The following is a 27,906-nucleotide window of genomic DNA, read 5'->3' as shown; positions in this document are numbered from 1 at the left end:
GCAAAATTAGAATTCCCCCAAAGATTTCATTAGTTTAGGACACTCAATTCTACTGGGTCAAAGGTGGAGGATATCAAACGGTTAAAAATATCATAGGTTCACTACTAGCAATATGCAGGTTAACGAGTATGTCAAATGATCATAGCAGACTGTCTAGTTTCAAACTGCAGAAGACAGCATAAAAAGTTTATGCTAGTGAAACCTGGCAAGCAATTATTTTCCAGATCCAGAACTGGGCATTTGATCCAAATGCATCCTAAAGAAATCTTTCCTGATACCCAAAGAAATGATCCAACATGATCCTCTCTGTGTGCTAAATCTTTCTCTGCTTCTCCTCTTTGCCCTCAGTGGGGAAAAAAAAATGTTACCTGGTTTTGCATATTATGCTAACAGGCTTGAAGATCTTACTTTCCTCAGTCTTAGTGTCGCCTACCTAAAGAACATGTAGAGAGAAACGCAAATCAATCCTTTTTTTTTTCCCTAAACCTGTCTTGCTGTAAAACATCAGCCTTAATGGTTGGCTGCACTCTTTTCTGACATTGCAAAAGTTATACAAGTAGTTCTCACTAATGTTAGTAGAAACAGGGTGCATAGCTTGAGGACAGATTATAGTCTTTGTCTTGTAGGACATGAAAATAATTGAGACTCTGTTGTCAAGACCTGAGCTTTTCTTCGAGTTTTAATGTGTTTTAGCAAGACACGTCAAAAGTATATCTCATGTTGAAAGACACTCATCCTGTAATGTTAGATAGGAACATACAAAATGCACAAGCCACCAAGAAATTCATATCACTTTTGTGGCCCCACCATAGCCCAAAAGCCTTTTGTTAAAGTGTGTTCAGCAGTTTTCAGTTGATAAATAGTTATCCTTGAGGATGACGTTTGTCCTCTGTGCTGGACAGTTATCACTAAAAGAGTTTTAATTACACTTTTTAAATAAAATAATTAATGATCTTTTATTTCAAAAGAAATATAAATAAATTTTATGGGCAGAAGTTATAGTTTTATTTCTCATCAAGAAAAATACCAATATTTGGTACAATTTAAAGAGCAACGAGTGTGGGTGGTGTTTTTTAATTCAAGCTCCCTTTCAAATCAGTGAGTTATAAATGTTTTAAACATTGTTTACTTCTTGCAAAGAATCATACATCAATTAGTTTAACTCTATGTATGTGGATCTCTTACCACTATGGGTTTGTTGTTTCTGTATTAGATCTTCATCTGGTATTCGTGATGCATAAGAAAAACAATCAGTGTTATGCTGGATTCCTGGTGTTATCCCCAGGAATCAAGAAATCACTGTCTCTGATTCTGTTCCTTCTTTGTTAAGCAGATATTATTTTAAATTTCCGAACAACATATGTCAGCAAGTCTGGCCAAGTTATATTTGAAGCAAGATCTATTTGTATCCACTACGTGACTACATGGTTTATCATTGATTTAATTGCTGCGCTTCCTTTTGATCTTCTTTATGCTTTCAACGTCACTGTGGTAAGTACTAACCTGTCTTTTTAATTGTTCTTTTCTTTTCAAGGGGGTTTGTTGATGTGTTTTGGGTTTTTTCCCCAGATCTGGAAACTAAAACATAATGAACTAAAATATCTTGCTGTCTTTTTCAGTTTTGTGGTATTTCATATTGGATGTACCCATTTTTTAATTCAATTATCATTACTTTGTAAACAGCTGCACCTATGTTAGCTTCATGTTTAATTACACAAACACAGTTTTCTATGACTTTTCTCCCTTATGCTTCATAAATTCAGTCCTTAATTTTTCAAGATTCATAAATTTTTACTGTGGTAAAGTAACTCATTGTTATGGTCAGCATTCTTACTCAGCCAGGAATCGTCTTTCTCTTTACCTCTGGGCATTCTAGTGTAAAAATTACAGCATGATTACCAGTTTTTGTGTCTTCTAACACCTGGCTTATAGTTGTCACTAACTTTGACTTTGGTTTCAACTCATCTTTTTAAAATGTGATGACAAAAGTTTGAAAAATGTTTGTTCTAACATCAAGTGATGTCACAATCATGACGTATTACGTTGTGTTGGTTTACTTATGCTAAGATAAAGGTTTTTCTTCTGCTAGCCCTGCTAGATTTAGTAGAGTAAGAATCTATTAAGCAAAATTAGAACAAACAAGGAAACCACAAACCCCCCCAAAAACCAAAAACCCCTCCCCCACCAAATCAGAAAGTTTAATTTTTATAAAAAAAACGTTAGTAGAGGTTTCTTAATTTTGTGGACTTTCGCCATAAGGGACTAAGGTTTTTAGCTGTCCACTTTCTAATTCTCAGAATTTTGATCTTTCCTAAAGAGATACACTCAATCTCAATTTCATTAAATGTGAGTTACAGACAAGCACATAGATGATAGGATAGATACATATCAGAAAAAAAAAAGCTACATAGAAAGACATTAGTCAGGAAGGATCCCATGTAAGGTATCATGTTTGATTTTATCATTTAGTTCCATTTCCTTCAATTAACTTTGTTTTCATTCCATTTGTTACTTTAAGAACCATCAGTCTGATGCTAGTGCAGTAGCTCTTAAAACCAGACAGTTAATGGTTCCATATTCTTCAATCACTTTTTTTATAACCAGTGGATAATCTCTTTATATACATTACTATCTCAGTTTATCCCTTACATTAAAACCAAACAGCTAGCATAACTCTGTTGGTGTAATTCCTATTAAGAATTTGTAATGAAATGAACCAGGTTTACCCTTTCCTTCAAGGAGAAAAGTAAAAAGACCCAAAAAACCCCAAAGCAAAGCAAACAAACAAAATAGCAACCAAATCCCCATCTTTGTTTTGTTCTCCATTGGAAGGACTGATATGCTTTCTGTACTTAATTCTGGAAAAGAAAGTATTATCCAATAATTATTTTTACAGTTAAAATGTCACAATTTTAAAAATGCTACTGTAACATGATTAATACACATCTCCTGACTGTTGTACTTCTAAACATTTTCCTATAGTAAGATCTCTAATATGGTGATTAAGAATATCTGGGTACACTGAACTGCCCTCTCTTCGTAGTGGATCCTAGCACTAAGCCCCAAATAATAAATGATACATAGCCATGCTGATTTTAAAATTAGCATTGACTGACAGGTGTAGTTTCCTGAATGTTTCAAGAGGTTAAACACCTTGTTAAAAATTTTTGCAGGGTTCAATCTGCTTCCTTCACTGGCTGTGGCCCAGCTTTGGTAACTAACTGCTATATGGTAAAGACCCCCTCAGAGTAGAGAGTCAAGTGCCAACCCTCTCTTCCCTCTGGTAATTGAGAGCAAATCCAGAATTTTAGAGTTGCACTCTGCATTCACCCCAGTAAACTCCATTGTTTGTTATCTATGTGGTTCCTCAATAGGAACACAGTGCCTTACTAATCATATTTCGTACCATGACAAAACTGTTAATATAATCCTCAACACAACAATCACTATTGACGGTTTCAAGAATGGGGGAGGTGTCAATCACATTCTGCTGTTTTCAGACTTTACTTTAATAAGCCATTTCCTCATGTCTGTTCTCAGATTTTCACTTCATCGACTTTCAGATGTTGCCTCAACAGAACGGTGAGAAAGGGCATCAGGGAACATCTCACTCCTTTGCTGTTCAGGCCCTGGCACAAAGGCCAAACCTTTAGGGAAGCTCTAGGTATAGTGCCATACATACCGAGGTATGTATGGCACATATATGTCATACTCCAGTTGGAGGTTGATAGAGCCAGAGTGCATGCAAATGCTGTGGAGTCTTTTGCTATCTTTGGATATATTTTGAAAGAAAAAAAGTGAAACTGTTTGAGTTGGCTCTACTGCCTTTACACCTTGGAGGGATTCTGCCCTACAATTACATCTGTGACTCTTTGGAGGTCTGAGACCACGGGCGCATTCCTGCTTAACCTCAGAGCATGCCGAGACCCCAGTTCCTACCATCATTGTGTTCATCTAACAAAAGGATCCCTTAATTTGTGGAAATGTGTTGTCAAATGTTGCCAAAATAAAAAACAGGCCATTAAGCACTGGTTATAATAATTGAATTTACTCCTTTCTGAGTAACTGTTGATTAGAGCAAAAGTATCATTTTTTGAGAAAAAACAACTAATCAGGTGGACAAAAATGATAAAAAATTCATGTTTCCTTATTAATTAATTTTTTTGTGGGAGATGATTCTTCCGAGCAGAGAATTTAATTAGTGATTTGTAGCAACTTTATTCTCAGTACTTCTCAGGACTATGCTGATGGAGTTTGTGTTAGTCTCAGATAAAATTTTGTCCCTGTCATTTTGACAGAAAAAGGTTAACCCAGCTAGTCTAAAATGATTAACAAAGTGGAAAAATTTGATGATTTATATCTGTGGGCAAAACAAGATCTATGCAGGCACAAGTATGAGTGCTGACTCCTCATTTTGTCTTTCTAAATTTGTGGCATAGAAAAAGAAGCTGCCTGATGGCATTTTAAATCTTCCAATGACATATTGGACACAATACCAGAAGAGTGTTTGGCATGACTAATGAGAAAATTCAGTGTAATAGCATATGATTAATTACATCTGTGTTAAAATTTATGCTAGAAATTATTTTGAAATGAGGCAGTCCTTAGGCCTTAAAATGAAACATATCTCCACATTAAAAGAATATTACGGTATATGATTGACTGCCTTTATATCTACCAGCATTCTGTAGCTTAACAAAAATGGTCAGAACTTAGGCAAAACTGATAACTGGCAGGGCACACTGTAACAGTCCTTTTGCAATTTCTTATTTATAGGAATATAATAAATAAATAATTTCACCTAAGTTATAATTATTTGGTTGTGATATAGTAGAACATAGGTTCCCATGTAAAGATGAAGGCTCCAATGTGTATGCCATAGCACATATACAATCACTATATACAATCATTATACATATGTTTATATATGGTACAACACCTTTAAGAGTCAGTCATGAAGAGGGACCCATTTATGTTATGAGTGCACATTTAAGTGCATTTTGTTATGAGAACCATGTTTGGTTCAAACAAGCTGATAAAAGGGAAGAAATGGGACTTTGGGAAATGAATTACCACAGAAACAGAGGCAGTTGGTATAGTTGTGTATCATTCATAGAATAATTATAATTTAAAAGTTATATGATTGTTTTAATACAATAGTAGCAATTACTTCAAATATTTTGCAGCCTTCTGCCCTAGACTTGCAGATGTTCTTGGGCTTATGACCACAGGCAGAACTAATTCTCTGACACTGTGGATGGCATAAGATGGAGAAAAGAAATGCAAGAAGAGAAGACCTTGTAAATGTTTGTGTGCTCCAATGTCAGATCTTACTCTGCCACAGTGAACTTCAAAATATTTTTATATAGTGTCATGTTTTTGTTGATTTTCTTTTTTTCTCTGCTATGTACATGAGAAAAAATGCAAAGGCTCTTGAGAAAAAAACAATAAACAATGGGCAGTAAATACTGCCCATTGAAGAAGCTCATGGGAGAATTACTTATACGTTATCAAAACTGTAGTAACCAAACAAAAAAAGTTTGTAGATTTTTTAATTTTTTCTTTTCAGATTTTACACCTTCTTAAATCCTGAGATTGGAATAAAATCAATGAGTTGTTAAGTCTTTGAATAAATAAAATATATCCCATGTTGCAGAATTTATTAGTCATCTCGGACTTGGCTGTTAGTGAATGTACACCGATAAAATTTAGATTTCAGATTATTAGTTTTGATAACAGAAACAGAAAGGTTGAGCTTCAGGTTATTATGGATTAGCAAAAGCAAATGGATATTGATTGAACTGTGCTTTTAGACTTTCTTTTCAGAGAGCTCATTACTGTGCTCTGGGAGTGCTGTGGGAAGACATGTCAAGTCTGATGTTATTTTTCTAGCTGATACATGTATCCTGTATCAGCCAGGATACAAGTAGGCATTAATCCTAATGTCTCATTAATAAAGGAGAAAAAAAGCAACTTACTGTTAATGAAAATTATGGTTATTTAATCTTAAAAAAATAGAAGTATTTGGATCCTAATCTGTATTTTTTGCTAACTCAACCCAACAGCTTAAACATGAGCCAAATACATACCATGCAAAACTGGGAGCTGTACACACTCTGGTGTTGGATGTAGGTTGCAGGACACCCTGGTGGGAATGGGGTCATCAGAGACTCTTGCTTTGTGCTGAAACTCCTCCAAGGCCAAGGCCCACACACTTCATAAACTGATGTATACTTACAATGCTGAGCAGATTAGGTGCTGCTTTTGCCACAAAAACTTGAAAGGTGATAATATTTCAGCTAAGGATTTTAAGAAGTGGTATTAGAAGTTTTAATGCGACTTTTTTAGGCTACAACTTAGTATAGAGCAGTAAATATGCCCGGGTCCGTGAACACAGGTTTAAATCAGAAGAACAAATCTGAGTCTTCTTGAACTTCTCCGCTTCCTTGTTCTGCAAAATATCTGCTATATGTTATCATCCAGGGTAAATTATAAACTGGTTTCATCTCATAAATATTTCAGTTAGGTCTACTGTTAGAAGAAACTGAAAGTCATTATGTGCTTGGAGATATTTATTTTGTGGTTTCATATTACAATCAAATGAACATTGGTCAGTTTGACAATTATATTCTCTTCTAGAGCTGGGAAAAATACATTTTTCACGAACACAATTTTTTAAGCTAAATCTGAAAGAAGACTGTATAAAAAATTAATGGAAAGATCTCCCAATATTTGAAGTTTGTTTGGTTTAAACTAGGAATAGTAATTATAGATTTACACATCAAAATTAAACACATATTTAAAAGCATCTTCTTTGCTATTCTCTGCTGTCTTAAGATTTAGTCTAGTAGCCATGTAACTGTGAAGAGCGGACAAAATTTCATAGAGCTTCTGAATTTCCTTTCATTGCAGCAAGAAATCTGTGTGGCAGAAGTAAGCTGCTGACAAGTTTTTTCTTTCGTCTTCTCCTAGGTTTCCCTTGTCCACCTTCTAAAGACGGTGCGGTTGCTCCGCCTGTTGCGTCTCCTTCAGAAGCTGGATCGTTACCCAGCACAGCACAATCGTTCTCACGCTTCTCATGTCCATGTTTGCCTTGCTTGCTCACTGGATGGCCTGTATTTGGTATGTCATAGGGAAGAGGGAGATGGAACAGAATAACCCCCTTACCTGGGACATTGGTAAGTTCTTCCATCCTACGTACACATATACACATGTATATATCCATATCTGTCATCATCATCCATCATCATCATCATCATCATCATCTGTATGTAAATATATAAAAGCACATGTATAAGTCACTCAGGATTTTGGAGTTTGTTCAATCTTACTTAATTTTTTGGTGCTGTCTGTAGAAAAAAAAGGAAGAGATTGGCACTCTAAATCTCAGGTCAATTTGAAAAAGAGGGTTAAAATAAAAAGAAATTGGCAAAAATAAAAAACAATGAGATTTTTAAGAATGGTCCAAAGTTTTGAAAATTGAGGATCTGGATAGGAAAGGGTTAGACAGAAAGTGTAAAAGAATAGATGAGAAAGTTCATTTTTTTGTGAATTAGGAAAATTCATCAACAGAGACATTCCTTGAGTATGCTGATTATTCCTGCCTATACATTAAATCAGATAGGCCCTGAAATGCCTTCAAGTTAAAAACTCCCTTTGGAACTATTGTTTAGCGGTTTGCATGTTATGCTCTTTTGCAGGCACGAGGTGTTTATCAGTGGAGAGATGGTTTGGGGATGCTCAGTTTTGGTCCAATGTTTTCTACCCCAGCCTTCATTCTGATTTAATTGAGTGTTCCATATTGGTTCCTTAGATTTTAAGCTTTTCATTTTTTGTTAGAGGTTTATTATTTCTAGGAGTTGTACCCACATGTGATGATACTATGGGGAAACAATATACCTTATATAGGAGCCAGGTACTCGTACACCACCACTACTTGTACAGTACCACCACCAGGTATCTTACACTGTTGAAGGTGTGTTACTCACTAGTGCAACAGCTGAGACTCGACATCTTCCCACATGGGTCATTCTGACTTTACTGTAAAAGCACGTTTCTTTTGCTGTGTTTCTCAGATGCCACATCAATATCAACAACCCCCTTTTCCCTTTTCTTTCTGATTCCTTGTGTTCTGTCTTTTTAATTCTACTTGTAGTTACCTTTAGCCTAATCTATTCACTGAAGCAGGAGAGGAAATCAAGTCAGCAGTAAAATTAACTGGAGAAGGGAAGCCTGGCTAGTTTCTTTATGCTATTAGATATGTACGACATGATTAAAAAGCATACAGATAAATCTAATATATAAGTTATCTGTGAGAGAAAAAGAATGCATGTGTATCTTTCATAAACGGACTGTCTAATGGTCAGGCAGAGTTTCCCAACAGAAAAAATATCTGGGAGGGGAATAATGCAAACACCTGTGGCCAAAGGCTCAGTGATATGCATTCAAACTGCAATTGTCCTATTCTTATCTCCTTTGATTTCTTTTCTCTTAACCCCATTAGCATCTGTCTAAATCGTCTGATAACCATAAATCTGAAGGAAAAAAGACAAGCATGTTAAAGGTGGTTGACCTCAGAGAAGTGAGGATGCTGGGTCAGGAAGAGGAAAAGAAGAAACAAAGTCCAAGAAATACATGCCTCTATTTTTTTTAATAGGGTACTTAAAGCTTTGTGGAGTTTCTTATTCTTCTAGTTAGTTGTTTATTTCTCTTCCCCTTTGTAAACCAGGTCTGTGACCTGCTGCTGAAATCCTCATGGAGTGCAAACTTCTCAAAGAAAAGACTGCAGCTGCAGGGGAGAACATACAAAGAAAACCCACTGTGCAAAAATTGGTCAAATACTGTTAACAGAGAAACAAATCCAGATAATAATAATAATAGTAATAATAATAGTAATTGTCTCTAGTGGGAAGTAGCTACGAAGACACATTGTCAGCCTATATAGGCCACAAAAAATAGCTGGTTTCAAAGCATTCACTGCAGTCCAAATGATGACGATGTGCTGCGTCCTTGCTCCCCAGGTAGGGCTGCTGGCTGTGTCCCCATGCTCCCTTTTCCCCAGGCCAAGGCTGCAGTCAGGAAGCTCTCTTCATATACCCTGGGGCTCTTGCCATTTATTGCTATGAAAACATTAGCTTTCACCAGTAAGTTTTCTCCTTTCTTGGGCTAGGGCAATAACAAGAAAATGTCCCAACAACCTCATCAGAAGCCATCCCAGTTTAACTAGAACAGAGACATTTCCGAGAAGTCCTATTTGTGTCTCAGTGAAGAGTTTTGTATCTGGGTTATCATACACTGATAGTCTTCTAGTGGGCTTCCCAGGCAGAAACTGCTCCATAAGAGCCCCTCACCATTAGCTCATCCTGGCCTGTGAGACTCAGTGACATTCCCTGGGCAGCTGCAGGTATGGCAGCACATTGGATGGGCCAGGGCACTTCCATATTGGATGGGCCAAGGTACTTCTTACTGATGTGTACTCTCAGACTTTAGCCTCCTGCCTGGAAAAAGGGCTTCACCATTTGGCTTACAGCATGATTTTGTTTTAGTTGTTTTTCCAATACTGTGGGTTTGCATTTTTGCCTGGAAAGCTGTTCTATTTGTAGATGGTCTCTAAATATTTAGATGCTATAAATGTATAATAAAAATTACACTGTAATGACTCCTGCAAAGCTCTACAGATATTAGTTCTGTATCTATCAGAATGGTTATTTCTAGCTTTGTAATTTAAATAATTTATGGGTTTGGGGATTTATTTGGAGTTTTGTTTGCTTGGTTGGTTTTTTTTAAGTGAAACAGTTTTAAAATGTTAAAGTATTAGAAACTGGTTTAAAGAAAAGAGATCAAAAAACTCCAGATATCTGACATGAAGCTGCTGTTTTGCAAAGACCACTTCAGAACTGATGAAATTTCTTATGTGTCACATATATGAGCAGAAAAATTAGATTATGTAATTTTTTCAATCAGCGCAAATTTTATTGCTCTCCACATGCAAACTACTTGCTGATGAAATACAATGAAATTAAGTCTTGGCCCTCTTCGTGCAATATCTTTTGCTACTCTGGTGATATACTGCTGATTATAGGTAGCTAGACTTTCCTTTCACCTTAAGAAAACTTTCAATGACAAGTTCATTACACCTCAGAGCATCCACATAGGTGATATGTTGAGGGGAGAATGGTAAGTATGATTTAGAGTATGAGTGATTAAGGAAAGTAAAATGAGATCTGGAGATAATAATAAATCACAAGCAAATAATGTACACAGAAGAAATCTTGATTGGAGTATAATTAAGGTAATATTGCTGTAGGACACTGAGAATATTCAGTTCTCCTGAACGAAGACCTCAACTTAAAATTTTTGGAGAGCTTGTAAAATAGACTTTTTACAGCAGGCAAAGCAGTAAAATAGTTCCTAAGTCTTATATTTATAGATTTTAATTTTTTAACTTTTAATTTTGATACATTAATACCGAAACTCAAGACTCAAGTTTCAATCAATACATCTTATACAAAATTTATTGCAGCCATTAAGAGGCTTTCTAATTGACAGCATTAAAAATATAATACAAAAGTTATGAGTCCTATACTATTTTTCATTTAAAGAAATGTGCCAGCTCTTTGGAATCTCTACTTTTGATTCTTCGCTGGAGTGTCTCAGATGATGTGCACCTGAAAAACTCAGATGATGTGCACTGAGTATGGATGATGCAATGTATACAATAGCTGAAATATAGGAATGGGTTTGTTCTAAGAAATGAAAATGATGCCTGGAATGAAAAGAAGATTAATTTGCTTTTTATGCTTGCTACTGGTTTGTTTTTTTTGAGGGGGGAGAGGTGCAGGCTGGGGGAAGAGGCAGAGGGAGAAAAAGCTGTTAGCAACCTCCTTACTCCATTTAGTGCTTCCTCAGAAATGCTGCAGCACAGATTTCAAGGAGGTTTGCTGACACTTACAGCAAATATTTTAAAGCTGCAGTACTGTTAACATAATACTTTGAACCTTGCTGTGCCATCAGATATGCACCATAGCCCCATATGCACATTGACTTTAGTGGGAGCAGCAGTTGCTTCTGTGTATCTATTTCTCTGGCGAATTTAAACAAATTAGGTGCTTAATTTGCATTTGGATTGGGGCAATGGGAGTGATACAGTTTTTCCTATGAAAATACCCAGGACTGAAAATGGTATTTGCTTTGTTCTTGCTGGACCTAATTGTAAGGCTTTATTTCACTTTTTGTCCTTATTCAGGCAACATTACTATTGCAAATAACATAAAAACATGGTTACATTCACAAATTTAGCCATGTGGTTGCAAAATGAGAAAGGTATAGTGTTTTGGTATATTATTCATGAATTGTCATGATGTGGTGGCATTCAGTCTTATAGCAGTGTAGCATACTGTTAAAATCTGGATCTGTTGCGTAGTTCTGGTATTGCCACATTTAACTGAATTATTTGGAAGATATGCAGTGTGGGCACTGTTTTCAGAGCTAGAAGCCTTTACCTCAGTGAGTTCTCCCATCTCAGGAAACAATTATTCCATGTGCAGCAGCTTGACTCTAACATCTGATAAAAGACAAAAATGCTGGATGGATTATTCTCGCCCACCTGAGGCAGTGGTACAGTTCTTGTCCTACTTTTCTCTTCTAGCATTTTCAGGTCTCTCTCTGTTGCATTCCACCTTGTTCTGCTCATTTGTTTTCATTGGTGAAATAGATGTTTCCCTGAGACATGGAATGATTTTAAGCAACCTATAAAAATAAGATTAATTTTCTATTACCTGACACGGAGTAGAGGTTAGACTATGTAGAGGTTCCCGGCAGATCGTAACACTCTAATTCCATTGGTTCTCATTTCTGTAGTTTAGCTGGCATTAGATTTAGGCATAGGCTCTTTATTTGCTAACTGCTCTTTTGTATTAGTATGTGTATATATATATATTAGCTATTACCCTTCAGGTTCTTATCAAATATAAGAAAATGACTTTTCAATGTCTCTGCGGGGAACAGATAATATTGAAAATATTTCCTACTGCTGAAGGCATTAATTCTGTAAGAACCATATGATGAGATGTCTTGAGTGTAATGAGGAGATTAGGAGAGGGACAAGGGTCAGGATACTGGCTCCCTTGGGTAGTCAAAGCTGTCAGGTAAAATTTATGTCATTGTCTCAAAACCAAAAAATTCTTCCTGTCTATCAGAAATTTAGCTGCAACTTTTTCTTAGTCTATCTACAGTAACACAACATTCTCACTATGGAGATGTTGTTATCAATGCAAAATACGTTAAAAAAATAACCTGTGCTTTTATAGAAAACAAAGTATATGTGCTTACTTTGGGAGAAGCTTTAAAGTTGGGTCTGTAAAGGGTATTGTTATTCTGCTATTTAAATCTTTATTTCAGTGTAATACTTCCACTTTCATCTCAGGTTTTTACTCATTTTCCATTAGTTTTATACTTTGCAGCATTTTTGAAAACAAGAATTCAGTTGTGACTGAGCCACTGTAGTTTCACATACTCTGCAATACAAAACTTCCCCCACCAAATTTGTTTATCACACACTTAGTGGTGTGAACCTTTAAAGGGCCCTGGATGCTGACTTTGAGTGAATACACTCAATTAGCTCTCAGTGGCAGAGTTAGGTACAGAATAAGGTACACAGCACCTGAGTGGTGCCAGTAGGAAATGTTGAAAATAGGGTTGTGCCTTCAGGCCCTTTTACTCAGGTTTTATATACCTCATGTTGGGCTGAAGTGAACAGCCCAAGTTCGCAGCTACCTTCCCCACTGAGTCCTAGAGGGAATTTAGGTGCAGGGACAACGTGGCTGAAGGATCCCTGCTGGGTGAAGATAGGAGAGAATCTCCAAGTATCTTAATCATGTAAAGACAGTGGCACTTCTGGCCTGATGTAGAAGTTGGCTGAAATGGATTGTCCAAAACGTAGGTGTGTTATATCTTAGATGCAAACTTTAGGTTACATTCTTGAGCTTGTGTTCCTGAATTCTGCCCAAGTCCTTTGTGGTCCCCAGGTAGCTTCAGTCTTTTCTGAAGACTGAAGTCAGCATAAATGAAATATCCATTAAGAGAGACATTGCCCTGAATTCTCTTGAGTTTCAACAGCTTGGGAAGTTTTAGTGCCAGGAACTTTTTTCCAAGTTTATTCTAAGAAGCCCGAGGCAATTGTTAGTTTTTGTATTGTTCTGAGCAATTTTACTAGGAATTCTGAAGGTACAGATTTAAGTATAACCTTGACAATAGATACTTAAGACATTGGTATATTTATTAGGGTTAAAACTCTGGCTGTCCTCTTTTCAGAAAAAAGACTATTTTTAGGTACGTGTATCTGGTAGTTCTTTCTCAAATAACGTATGTTATGATTTAACTAAGTTTCTGGTGCTCTTGGATCCAGCATAACCATGGGGTAAATAACACTAGAAATCATACTGGAAAAATCAGTGTCATTACATACATTCTTGATCGATACAATAGATAATTTGTTGAATAATAATTACTAAACTTTTGACTCAATATTTTTCATATTGTATTGCTCCTCATAATTACTCTAGAAGCAGGTAGATATTAATGCATCATGATATTTTTGCAAGGGAGTGTAATGACTTAAATGGCTAGACATGACAAACAAGTTGGTATTAAAGCTGAGATAGAGGTTTGGTGTTTACTTTTATTTTTTTTGTATATAAATTGTGTTAATGATCTCAGATCATTCCAGCTTTGTCTCCTCTGCTAAAAAATTTAAAAAATTGGGTTTGAATGTGATGTGAGAAATTTTTACTAAATTAAGCATTTAAAAACCAAAACAAAGAGAAGTATGAAAAATAATGGGATTTTTAAATCTGATTGTCACTTTAAGACTGATTGTCAAGCTGCTTTTGAACCCTCTGAGACTCATATTTTCAACATATTCTTGGCAACATTGGCAACCAGGAACTTAGTTTTAAAAAACTATGAAAGCTGAGATTTTGTGTGATCACAGATTTCCAGGTACTGGGGCTGTCACGAAAATCAGCTAATGACAAACACAGGGTAAAACTGTAACGCTAAAGAACGGTCAGGGTTTGGACACAGATGATGTGTTTGGTGCGTGCATGTACCTACTTCTGTATTCCAGACCTACCTTCTGGAGTTTGAGCCTGGACCCACATCAAAACAGCTTCTAGTAATTTCAACAAATGCTCAGTTTATGAAGAGCTAGTACTAATGAGCTACAACTGGAGCCTTGGGAAAGGCTGCAGCTGGCACCTGCTCTCGTGCTGTCTGGCAGATGGCAAGGTTCGGCACAGGTGCCCTGCACTCCCCGGTCTTCTTTGGTAGGAACAGCAGCTCAGGTTTTTTTGTTGCACTATAAGAACTAAATGAATCCTCCTTACTGACAGAAAGAGTACTTGTAAGTTTCCAAGGGTCTTGGCCAAGAAAACTGTGTTCTACTATAAAATATTGGTCTAGTTTCACTGCTCTAAACACACACATCGATCAGGTTAGAACTGACATGCGTAAATTTATAAATCCTGGCACAGAGCAGGAAAGAATGTCATGCTGACTACATTGCACAGGGCATCATTCAAAATAAATGATCAATTGTTCATTTCAGTCTGTCATCTCTGTACCTGATGTTTGATTTTCATTTTTCTTCCAGTCTGCTTCATTACATTTTTGATTATTGGTTTTCTTCATTTTTTTCATTAGTAATAACAGAACATGTGCCTTTGGAATTATGTTTTTTTAAGGTTTTCTTTCTGGTTTTTAAGAGGTGTCTTTAAGAAAAAGAATTTAAAAAATATACTTTTGTCATGCATGAGTGCTGGCATCTTCAGTTTAGTAGAATATCTATATATATTTATAGATATAGATATATATAAAAAATAAATGCTCTGTTGACCTGGGGTACCTGAATTGAAGGTCCATTGTTGTGTGGAATAGAAATACCTCTATACTCACCTGTCCATTTTGTTTGTGGGAAGCACGGCTGAAAATTCACTTCTAATTAATATAAGAAGGAAATAGTTGATGGTTACCACTCTTGTGAAGTATCTTGGGGTATCAGTATCTGAAAGCCTTAGCCAACTAATTTGGGTCATTTCGTACAGTACTATATGAAATAATTAGCCCCTGGAGTGTCATGCAGAAATAATGAATAGGAATAAAACAGGAAATCAAAACAAGAAAATTACTTTGAAGCTATGAAACTTTTCAAAGCACTCATCTTACAAATGATTTACAAACAGTACTTACTACATCACACATACTTGGAGAAAGACAAGGATGTACCAAAGTACTGAAGCATTATATAGTGATGAAGCACTCTAAGGCAATTGAAACAGAAATTTTTAATCCCAGAAAATCTATCATTGGAATGCCTTTAAATATTTTTAATGTCTTTTTTAAATCCTTATGAGTTTTACTCCTCTGTGAAAGTAACTCTTTTATTGTATACACAATGTGTATACAATAATTCCATGAATTAATGTTGGAGTGCACAATTTCTAGACTTGTTAGAACAAAAGTAGATAAAATCATTAAAATCATGAAGAAATTAGAGTGAATAAATGTACAAACAAATGTACAACCAAAAATATTTATTTAAAGTCTGCCGAATAATTTACCTGAGTGATTAAAACAATTCTGATGTAAAATACTATATATGAGGCCTAATTTGGAGAAGCTTGTGGTGCAAAATATTAATGAAAGAAAACTTTTGTTTTATCTAATTGGGTTACACTTTTGAATTAGTATAAACAAGGAGAGAAAGTTCATCTAGCTTTTGAAGAAGAAATCCCATTTGTAGGTAATCATAGTATTCACTATTTTAATGGGACATAGTATTTTCTGTGTCTGTCAGTCTGATAGATTAGACACAGAGAGATTTAACTGTGACAAGGAGGTTTTATGTGCAAAACTGTAATCACCAGAATATATGCTGAAAGTATGAGTGGAAATCTGTCTGCACAAGGTAAAGACCTATACTTACAATTTAAGGTCTTGTAAAGGTTTACCTGAAAACCTGGACCTACTTTTCTGTCTGTTTTTTTTAAGTATATACTAAACCATAAATATAAATCATATACTAATTACTTCTAAAGGTTTTTATTAACATCCCTCTTTTCAGACCTGGGTATACCAGACCTTGTCTGGATTTGGATATAAATTCTATTTTAAAATATTCATATATAATTTTGTGGAAATTATTCAGTTTAATGTTTATTTGTAAAAACAACTTGTTGTTGAGGTTTTTTTGTTTGTTGATGGTGTTGAAAACTCGTTGTTGGTGAAAAGTGTGAAACCAAAGTGTCATTTGTTGAGCTGAACTGAATTATTCCTTTACATTTAGAGTACATTAATTTGTAGTTTAGCTGCTTTGGACCTTAGTAAGTTTTATTTACCATTCTTCCCTGCTGTTCTTTTCTACAGGCTCAGTTCCTTGATTAAACTGTATTTTCCTTTACACACCGTACTTTGCCTTCTGATTAAGCTATTTTAGCAATCATGAAATACCCCAGGACCAAGATACCCTGTTGGATTTGAAGCCCTTGAAAAAATAGGTACAAAAGTACCTTATAAAAGGGAGTGTGAGATTTTTATGTAGTTATTAATACATTTTCAAATTTTGTACCTAGTAAAAAACTTCTGGACAATATTACTGAAAAGTAAAAGTCTGGTATGTGGATGAAGTCCCTGAGATTCGACAATCTGCGTCTAACCACAGATTACCTACACATCATTAACTCTACCTAACATTCATTAACTCTACAAAGCAGTTTTTATTGGAAGTTGAACATATTGTGCATAAAAGTCATGCTCAATCAATTTGAAGTTACATCAGAATCTTTTAACCCTTAACTGCTGTACTTGGAGTGTTGGTTGGAGAGAACCATCAGGGTTTATTTAGACCAGCCAGCTGGCTGAAGTAGGACTCTCATATACACTAAATCGGGTCAGACATTACTTGCTCCGTTCAAGTCCTGAACACTATCAAGATTGGAGAGGATTCCATCTCTTTTGGTACCTTGTTCTAGGGCTGCACTACCCTCTTTGGAGAGCTTTGTACCAGTTTGCTAAAATATTAGTGTCTATTACACATTGGTCTAATAGGAAGTTTTGTTAGGATTTCTCAAAATTTTCTCCTTCTATTTTTAAAGCTCATGGTCTTGGCTGTTCAAATTAAAATATCTTAAAACCCACAAAACCATTGCTATATATTTTGAAATCTTTTCAGCAGCTGCTTCAATATCTGGTTGGACTGCCTCTCAGCTCCATCACATAGGCAGAGATCCTAGGGAGTTAGAATGCCATGTTGCATTCCAGACACATCCCATAATGACTAAAGGATTTCTTTCTTCTATAGCACAAGCATGCCTTAAATTTTAATCTAGAGATGTCCTTTGTGTATATTCCTATTTTCTATTTATTTATCTTTTTTTTCCCTGCCCTTTAACAGATCAGGTGCTTGATATTAGAAGGGGCTTTCTGCTGCCAGAATAGAAAATCATTTCCCTATAAAAACAAAGAAATTATTCTTCCCAGACTCTTTTTCATTTTTACCTTCCTTGGAAAGTATTTGTGCTCCTTTTGTACTTTCAGGTGACAATGCTTAACTGTCAGCAAAACAAGTCAATGTGAAGCTATAAGAGTATGTCACAGTATTCAGCAGCATAAAGTTTTACACAAGACCTATTTTGTAAAAATAATTATACCTAATTATTCTAAATCATTTTTCACTGTCAGATCTAAGAGAGCTAGAGATAAAAATGCTAATGCTTAGGATTCCCTTATGTCATGCACTTCAAAAAGACCTGTCAGATCTGCAGACACACATGTATTATTTCAGAACTGCTGTAGCTTCAAACATGTAGTGTACTTTACCATTAAGACACCACCTTTCTTCTTTACCTTTTATTCTTTCTTTATATCAAGGCTTTATTGCATTGCAATTTCTTGGGGGTTTTATTATGTTTAGATATATACTGGAGTAAAATATCTCCTATTGTTGATTTCCCCCTCAAAAAAGCCAAATATGTTTGGATCTAAACTTCCTTGATTCAGATGACACATAATTAAAAACATATTGAAAATGTTACTTATGTTGTAGATTCAAGGATTTGAAAATTAAGACAAGGCAAGAGCAAATAAAGTGTTAATACCACTTATCATATGGCTGCCTGACAGAGTCCTGGTCCAGAAAGCAACACAGTGGGTCCTTAAATAAGAAGACAGAAGAAAAGACCTAGACGATACTGTAAAATCTATGGAGCAAGCAAGGAACGGATTGTAGCGAGGGTTAACATACTTAGCTGTTATCTAACCAGCATGGATGTTATTAATATAGAAGACAAGGAGAAATGGATGTCATGTAGACTGCAGCAGTCTATACTGACCCAAACTGAACTCCATACTGTCATTATCATCTCCTGTGCAGGCTAGTCAGATGGAACTTAGCTTGGTTTTTTTGCAGTTACCCTTTCATTTGTGATTAGATGTACAAAAGGAAACTGTTTCTCTGCTGAGGCTTCTGCGTCTGTTTTACCAAGCTGCATTTGAATGTGTAGGAGCTGCTGAATATTGGCATGATTTCTGGAGCGGGGAAGATGGCAGGAGAGGGGAAGGTACCACCTGTCAGGGACCACCTATTGCACTACTCAGATTTAAAAAGCAGAGAGGACTCTTACAGAAGAGTCTAGAAGTAAACAGCTCTATTCTTGCAGATTGCTGACAGTTAAATAGACAGTATGAAAGTATTTGTGGCATATTGCACTGTTTTTATAAAAAATATAGTCCTCTTGATATCTTGCTCTTGCAAATAAATAATACTTTCTTTTACAGAGATTTTAAGGTATTGACTACCATTGTCATTGCCTCCGTGAAAATTTATTTGCAGATTCTGAGTCAGAACTGTAAATATACTAACTCTTAGGACTGAGAGATTGTCATAAGTACTGAAAAACTTTAGCCTGTATTTCTCTGATGGTGAAATCTGGGCAAGTGAGAACAGCAGGTGAGATTAATTTACCAACTATGTCACACTGCGCACATACAGACCCAAAGTTTTGCAGAACTGACATTCTGCAAGGTTTTGTTTCATGGATATTTTTTTGCACATTTTAATAATAAAGTTTTCATTTTAAAGTGATCTGTATTGCTTATGGAGGAGGATACTTATTTCTTTAAGAAGACATGAATGTGTCGCCTATAGTAGCTCTAGATCTCTTTGGTCTGATTTGGACTCCAAATGCATAAAACTGCAAAACAGATTTCCAACTCTTCAGCTGACACCATAAAAAAAAAAGTCATTATCAGTAATTTTATTGCAGCAGCACCTGGGATGCTAGCTATGGGTCAAGACCCTCTTGTCTCCGTTACTGAATTAACACAGGATAAAAAGGCTGCTCTTGCCCAAGAGGGTATTACAGTCTAAATATAAGACAAGAAAAGCTCTAACAGATGGGTACCGACCGATGGAGCACAGGGAAGCAAAGAGGGCATAGATAGACGTGCTCTTTGCACTGAATGGACTAGGAGCACTAACATTTCTAATTGCAAGCTTAGCTGCAAGGCATTTGATAGCCTGGAAAAGGACAATAACAGCCAGGCTGCCTAACGTTAAATGAGGAGACTCTTTGTACAGTGACAGTGTGACCACCTCCTTCAAGAAGGTGATTTACGAATGATTTATATACCTCTGATTATAGTCTTGCAATTTATTTCTTTAATTACCTATATGTTTAGACTTGTATGGTTTACCTGTAGTCTAAAAATTAAATTAACATTATACAATATTGCAAAAATAGTAGTTAATTTACTTATGTTACTAATTCTTTTAAGAACCCTAGAATATATACTGGGGATAATTAAAAGCAAGATAATTAAAAAAAATGGTAATTTTCTTCACTTCAAATACATTAATGGCTTTAGAGTTGTTTTGTAAACTATTCCTAGTAAAAATAAAATTTTAATAAAAATAATTAGCTATACCTAGTGCTTCGTATGTATTGACTGCTACATTCACAGAAAGTTGGTGTTGAAAATATCCCCATCTTGTCCTTTCAGTGATTTGGGGAAGAGAAAGTAAACTGCTGACTTGCAAAAGCGAGAAAGATTTAAATCTCCCACATATTCAAACACAACCATCTGACAAATTACTGTCGAGAAGAGCTGTGCATGCTTACCACAGAGAAGAAGAGTTCCAATACATTTCTTTTCTAATTTACCTACTCCTTGATAAATAGACTGAAGGAATTTATGACCTAGTTCTGCAGGAATGCAGGTGCACTGACCATGTACACTGGAGCTTCTTTGCAGAAGTCTAAATGTTTCGAGAACTCTCATAAAATATCAAGAGAAATGTGTTCCTTGCAGATCTGCTGGGTCAGCTCTTAAAATTCTTACACATAACTCTTATACATAATATAGACAGGTCTCTATCTTGGAATAAATGTATCTCTGCTATAAGAAGAATCTTTATTAGACTGTGTGGTGAAACTGGTGTGAAGTTATATTGGAGTCTTCCTCATAAATATGGACAACAAATCTATGCAGCTGCCTGGAGCCTTATGAGGCAGTAAGGTAGTAATGCAGCATAGGGATGAGAGGAACAACCCACCCAAAGCCTCCCCACTCACCCTGCAGGGCCAAGCCACTGAGTAGGACAACCACAGGCATCCAATTACCATTCCACATGGCAGGTGGTCCTAGAGGAAAAGTCTTCCAATGATGATAACCTCTATGTTCACACAGAGCATTAGCTAGTTTTTGGAGACTGTCGCCACTCAAGGGGACATGTCTCCCCTCCCCTCATACCACTCCTATCTTTCCTCTCTCACCAGAATATACTGTACTTATAGACATGAAATAACTTCTCTGGAAAGAGAATATTTTGCCCCATGGCAAAGAAGAAATGTAAATACTAATTCACATTAATTATCTACCACTTCAGGGAGTATCTGGGGCTCTGACTGTGAAACTGTCTGGGCTGGTCCTTGGGGATTTCTCCAACACAGTAGAAGAAAAAGTAAAACTGCAAAATTTTATTTTGCAGGCAAAATAAGGTAGGGCATCATCTAGAAATATTAATATTTAATGCATAAATATTGTTAGATTCTGTCTAGAAACTGGGGCTTAAAATGTGTGAAGCTGTTGGTAATTCATGGACACTGTGTTTTCTGGAGTGTTTACACAGCATTTTGCATTAAGTGGAAAAGCTGCAGAACTCCAACCTGCTCTTACTTTTTAGAGACCAAATATTTTTAAAAATGTATCTTTCCAACATTGTTTTCTAGAAAAATCCTAGGAAAGTATTTCATGTCAGGTCTCTTGCTCTATCACTTATAAGCCATGAACGTGCCCAGGAGTGGTCAACCAGGGACTTTGGTAATCGCATTATAATCCATGCACTTATAGTTCTTTCACTGGGGTGGATTGCTAGCTTTCCATAGGTTAAAAAGTATTCTTGCACTTATACCTTTCCAAAATTAAAATTTAAATTATTTAAAAGACCACACATTGCTGATGACAAGAAATTGAATGCTTTCTACAAGGAATTTTTGTCAGTATCTTGAAGGTGGCATCAATTTTATCATGAGAATACAGGAATGTTATATTCTTATTCTAAGCAGTGATACTTCAGAGTTGAGTTTTATCAGATAATTAAAGCTTAATTGTTAGGTTTTCAGTACTTCTGTGGGCTCAGCTGTGTTTTGTTGTTATCAGCAACATTGCAATTAGATCTTAGATTTTTTTTCCCTTTTTAGTCCCTTGATTGAGCACCTCTTCTTCCTGAAACTACTTAGTTCATTGAATATTTATTGCACCATGAAAACTTCATTTTCAGTGAGCAGAATGGGTCAATATCTTGTTATGACTTTGTCAAGTTAAATGAGTTAAAGCTTTGCAAAATGTGATTTTTTTTTATAATACCTTCTAAGTATATATTCGATTGGAAATACAACAGCCAATTTATTTACAAAGGGTATTATTCAGCCTTACAAAAGAATTACATAGGTCGTCACCTTTCAAATAAAATCAACTTTCTGTAGACCTGACAAAGTTTAAGCTTGTGTCTGAAAATGATCTAACCCAAGGGAGTACATACACATTTAGTTTGGAAAACTCTATGGGTTTTAAAAGCCTTTAAAACATCTGCCATAATGTTTGTTCTCTAGATAGTCGAAAACTTTCCCTAAAGATCTTGGGAAAGATACGCTTTCCTCTAGATCATTGCCCAAGAAGCACACCAGGCATTGCACATGCAAGGGTACTCCATCATTTAAGGCAAGCATTCAAAAGGAACCAGTTATGAAGGTAACCATTTCACCCATCTACCTCTGACTACAGAGGCTTGTTTATCTTGAATGTCCAAGCCTCATGGAGCAGTGGGACATATCTGGATGCTGTTTATCTTTGGTTGTTGTTTTTATTTCTGACTGTGTTATGTCCAAGTTCAGACTTTCTCTGGATGATTTACAGACTTCAGAAAATCAGTGGTAGGATTCCCAAAGTCTGGCAGAGGACTACAGTTTCATCTATGTTCAAATCCTGTGTTTTTTTTAATTTGGTCCATAGTAAAAATAAAAAGTAGATGCAAAGGTATGAATTGTCAGCATTATTAGAAGCATGTTTGTGCCTTGGATTTTGGCTCATGCCCTGGATTTTGGCTCATGCCCATCTCTTACTTCATTTGTTAATTTGGGAAGAGTTGTAATAAAAATTGTATCCAGTTTCTCTGCAGTGGAAATCAAATTGCATTTTTATTGAATCTGTCCCTTCTTTTGTCCACATAACATCTGGTATGACAGTGTTCCTAAAAATTTCCACTCGTGAATCTTCATCTATAGTTTTGGAGAGAAGATGTCTCATCAGGGTTTAATTCTGTTAAGGACCACATTTTACAAAGCTAAAATAAGAAAACATTTTTTAGAATAAATTATTTTATGACTTACTTTAACATTTTTGAGCAGTTACAGTGCTTGAGAAAAATCTTAATGTCTTTATAGTATATCTTTTCTTTCTCATTTTATGTGTCTACTGTTTGCGGGAAAGTGTGTTAGCAGAATAAAGACCAAGGAGACTAGATTAATGCCAATTTTTCCTCGTTGTCATGAATCCATTATGATTATGTCCATTGTACTAATACTGAAGCCATTCTAGTCTAAATACCACTTAACTTTTACTTATTTTGAATGCCAGCTAAAATTATCTTGTTCAAATATAAACCTCTGGGCCAGATAGGCCAGAGCTGTTCCTTTGTGGCCTGTGCTTGTTGGCATGTCATACAGATGTATCTCAGGTTTCCTCTTATATATATATAACATTTAATTTATTATCTTAATTTTCAAAAGAGCATAAATTCGTGTCCTGTATTTTACTACTGTTCAAATCTGCCATTAGGGTACATGTCGTGTAGCTGTGTTTTTACATTCTTAGAACCTGTAATCGCCACACTTTCAGGATTGTGGCTTTTTTTTTTTTTTTGGTACCTATTTCTTTTTAATCTGTGTGAAAGGAAAGCCTAATGCATGTTTTATTTATTGACCTGGTACAATAAGGTCTTACGCATTTACAGTCCTCCAGAAGCAGTGGTTGAAATTATGATTGCTCGTGTCACCTCTGGGGTTCTTTAATCGTAAAACCATCTGCTCTGGTACCTGGGAACTTCTCCTAACATGACAGGCAAAACTCCACCATGAATCAAACCTGTAAACAAATGATCAGATTTTGTAACAATGAAAGAGTAACAGTGATGTTCCACAGGGTGAAGTAGTAGGAATGGTGCTGTTTAGCCTATTAATAGTCTGGAAAAACTGCAAAGCTTTTAACAGGAAAAAATTGCACATGTCAAAAACATTTTGGCTAGACAGAGATAAAAAACGCTTCGAGTACCTTGAGAAGAACTTGAATGCCTTAAATGAGTAATTATCATGAGAAGAGAGGCAATGATTATTCAATAATGCAGTCATGCACACTAGAAGAAGTAAAATGATTTAATCTTCTTATATGCCTTTAGATTCTGAATGCACAGAATCAGTCAGCAGCAACTGGAGAATAACTGTGCAAAATCCTTTGGAGCAATCTTAAAAGTAAAGCTAATGTTTTAAAGTCTAATGAATGATAGTTATGGTTTTATATGGTAGAATATATTCATTATGCTGTTGTAAAAAATCTCAGATACAATATTAGCTCTGGCCTCCCCTCCTCAAATGCACTTTAACTATGACACATTCTGAAGCAGCCACATGGACAGTCGATGGAAGTGATTTGGACATCTAAAATCACAGAAACTCTTATCACAAGTGCCTTTACCTAAAAGGAAGGAAATTTACCTATTTGTTCTATCTTAGCAACTGTTTTGCTTTAGGCTTTATTTTGTGGAGGTTAATATTTCAAAGAAACATAGTAGAGACAGATACAAGCTGAAAGTCTTGGTTTTGTTGAGATCAGTGGAACACTTGTAACATTTTTCCCCTATTTAAAATGGAAATATGGAATATTCATTTGCAGATCAGAGGGTGCAGCTATGTAATGAAAGGATGGTATGGTTTGCCATGCAAACATATAGCTCCTTGCTGCTTGGCTCTAGATCTGAAATAAGGAGCTAATTTAAAAATGCATTCTAGTGATGAAGGATCTTTTTTATTTTTTTTATTTTTTTTCTCTTGTATAGTTTGTGGTTTTTTTGTCTTCTCCTTAATGACCCTGAACTCTTCCCTGCAACACACAGTACTAGTCATAAAATAGAGACTTCTGTGTTAAAAGTTATAATCTATTTATACCAGAAGGCTGCATGTGCTTCTGTGCAGGATGTTTTTCTATTATTTTTTAGTCTTTGGTGACTTACTTATACTTTTTGCCTTTTTTTTTTCTTCGCTATTTCTAGGTTTTCTTTGGTTTTAGATGGTTTTGTATTGCCTGCTATTTTCTAATGTACAGTTCTAGGCTTTGGAGACTCATAAAGAAGACATGGCATCTAATAATGCCCTTGCCATATTTGCGCTTTCATGTAGAGCTACAGAGTTTTTCAGTTGAGCCAGAAAAACAAAACTCAGCCTCAAACATAGTCCTTAAAGATAACCCACACTCAACAGTGTCCTTTACTCCAGTATTACTCACTACATATTCTCTGTCCCTACTATCAGCATAGTATCGATTACTCTCTCGCCTCACTAGCATGAATGGGACAAGTATGACTTGGCCTTATGTGAGGTTCAAATACTGTTTAAACACCAAAAAAACCCAATTACATGAGAGTAGATAGGCTTTCCTATGTTTACATTTCCCCTAGGAATACTTGAAGTCCCTAAATTTGATGTGGATTCATAGCTGAGAGAAACTTGGCCTTTGTCCCATCTTTTTCCCTTTTAACATCATCACTACTAGTCTGTTGGGGACCATTCCTCCTTGCAGGCATTCAGGGATACTCTAAGATGTTCTCCTCATCCCTACCTCTTTACACTTCCTGATGCTGTAGTGCATTAGAAAATGCAACTCTTTTCTAAGTTTTTGAAGTTCCAGACAGTATTTTGGTATGTTAAGTGTCTGGCATGTAAGGAAAATCTAAGTAGTAGAATAGAATGAAGCTGTGAATCATAGGGAGTTAGGTACCTACTCAATACAGAGTTAGTACCAAACCAGGAGAAGACTGAGCTTCTGAGTGTCTAGTAAGTAAAATAATGTGTTTTATATCTAGTTAAAAAGTTTGTAATCTATGGATGTTTAAATGCTTTTTTATGCTTCTACTGATACTTGAACACTTCCCCGATATAGATAAATGAGACTCAATATAGATTCTTACAGTAATTTTCAAAGTAGCCTAATGGAGCTAAATATCCAATTCCTATTGACTTTTCGATAGGACTTGATTACTTAAGTGCTCTTTTTCTCTTTGAAAGGTCTTCCTCTTAATTACGCTGATTGGTGCTTTAAAATGTCTTCAAAGTAAGAGAGCTATACCTAGATAATGCTAATTCCGAACCAGGCAAGATTCATAATGCTAAATTCTAGGAAGCTCCCTCTGACTACAGGGTATATTTATTTTCCTCTTCTTCCCTGAGGGCAGAAATTAATTGCTCAGGTTTGCCAGAAAATTTGCTGAGAGCTATTACCTACAGGAACCGAAAAGGGAAAGGAATTAGTCAATGATGCTACCTCGTGACTATTTCCATTGGCTAATGGAAGTATTTATGGTCAACAGCATCTTGGCTCTACCCTGAAATGAAAAAAAAAAAAAATGCAGTGCCATGAACAAGAAGATGATCTGGAAGATCTTGCAACATTTTATATGCTATGGTTGAAATATCATTCTATATTATTTCTTCAAAAGGTCCTGATTAGGATAATCTCTAACCACCAAAGTAGAAATGAGAAGCTATAAACATGTTCTTATCTACAAGTCAGAGGAATATATGTATTGGCTTTTCTCTTTCAGATAAACACTTTTTCTTCCAAGTCTAAATCTCCAAAGAAATTTATCTAACAGCTTTTCTTTATATCGTGGGTATTATTTTCACAATTGTTAAGAATTGCTAATAATTTCTATCTGCTACTGTTGTAGCTCAATGATAAGCCATTCATCCTACTGAGAAGATCATTTGTCTGACCCTCAGTTATACCACAGAACTAGGCACAGAATACAGAACTCATTTCAAATAGTGGTGTCTTGGCCAGAAGTGCTTATTAGCAACTGTAAAATGACAGTATTATATTTGCTGTTTTGGTTGTAGAAATATTGTAGAAATACTGTAGGGACTTCTACTGTTTGTTAGGTGTCATTTATTTTTGTACCTTACCTTTACTAGCCGTAATGAATCCTTTAGGAACAGTGATGTTTCAGAAGAGTTGGGTGAAAACCTTGAACATAAAGTGAACTGCAAAGAAGAAACCAGTTTACATATATCTATCAGTTAAAGAGTAGAGTCATCCACCTTTCCTGAATAGTACTGAAAATGTACGAAAAGTCAAAAAAATGGAAATACACAGGCAAAGAATCACTGGCTTTTAGAACACTCTCAGGAAGGAGATTTTCTCCTAAAAGGCATTATTTTAGTATTCTCATATCAGTTACAGTTATTTAAAATAACTTGTTTGTTTCAGTTTTACACTGAACATAGATTTTCTTTAATTATCTACTCTCTGCAAGGGATTTTCTTAGGTTTTTATTCTATATTCTTTAATGTTTAGGATTACATTCCCCAACCCAGAAACATAGGAATTAAATCTTTTTTACAAAGGGCCATGTTACTGTTGGGAAAATGCAGTGTAGTCTCAGGAAAATAGTAGTGTACAGAGGTACAGTTGGGCTTTGTATTGGTTCAGTTAGGCGCTTTTTTTTTTTTTCCCAGTTTTTCTTTCCTTTCATTTTAAATAATTGCGAGCCACAAATATAAAATAACCCCACACGATTAATGCTTTCTATCAAGACAAAATCAAGGAGATTTCATATTTTCATTTTTGTGTCTTTTGTCAAGGTAAAACAACCTACTCAGTACTGCCTTGATACAACAATGCAAATTGCTTTCATTTATGCTTTTGGTTAAATTCACTGTCCTGCATAGAGTGGGTCAGCAGGGTCATGGTCAGACCCTACCCTGCCATAACCCAGCCCTTCTGGCTGAGCTTTCTCTGTAGGACAACATGCCAGAGCTTATGGAGCTGAGAATAGGAGCAGCCTTGGTTCAACAAGTCTGCTCTAAATAGTAAATTCTTACAGACTTTTTCCCAAACTTAGTTGAAAGCTGGGACAGATACTTTAAATCTATCCCTTACTTTTGCAGATATTCTGTGCAATGGGATTTTCCCCAGTCATATTTGGATTCATCCAAATGAATGCTGACTGAAGGGGAGAGAGAATAAGCTTCAGGAGGTGATTCAGTCTATCAGGTCTCAGCTTCCAAGAGAGGGACCACCAAA

The 27,906-nt window shown here is 35.8% G+C and overlaps 1 protein-coding gene and 1 long non-coding RNA gene across 2 annotated transcripts in view; one reads left to right on the top strand and one right to left on the bottom strand.

The window, feature by feature from the left end:
* Positions 1 to 27,906, top strand: part of KCNH8 (potassium voltage-gated channel subfamily H member 8) — a 176,194-nt gene that overhangs the window by 99,723 nt on the left and 48,565 nt on the right. Inside the window, 3 exon segments of the mRNA XM_032713197.1 lie at positions 1,334 to 1,491; positions 6,973 to 7,046; positions 7,048 to 7,178. Of these exon segments, the coding sequence (XP_032569088.1) occupies positions 1,334 to 1,491; positions 6,973 to 7,046; positions 7,048 to 7,178 (363 nt within the window).
* On the bottom strand, positions 6,831 to 26,208 carry LOC116799817. The gene is made up of 4 exons (XR_004361123.1): positions 26,146 to 26,208; positions 23,557 to 23,697; positions 11,606 to 11,748; positions 6,831 to 7,349 (listed from the first exon to the last, which is right to left on the bottom strand). It is a non-coding gene; the product is annotated as an uncharacterized LOC116799817 (long non-coding RNA).

Source organism: Chiroxiphia lanceolata, chromosome 1 (genome assembly GCF_009829145.1).
Source record: "Chiroxiphia lanceolata isolate bChiLan1 chromosome 1, bChiLan1.pri, whole genome shotgun sequence".
Classification (NCBI taxonomy): Eukaryota; Metazoa; Chordata; class Aves; order Passeriformes; family Pipridae; genus Chiroxiphia; species Chiroxiphia lanceolata.
Note: the sequence above shows the minus strand (reverse complement) of the source record. Positions and strands in the feature narration are given on the sequence as shown.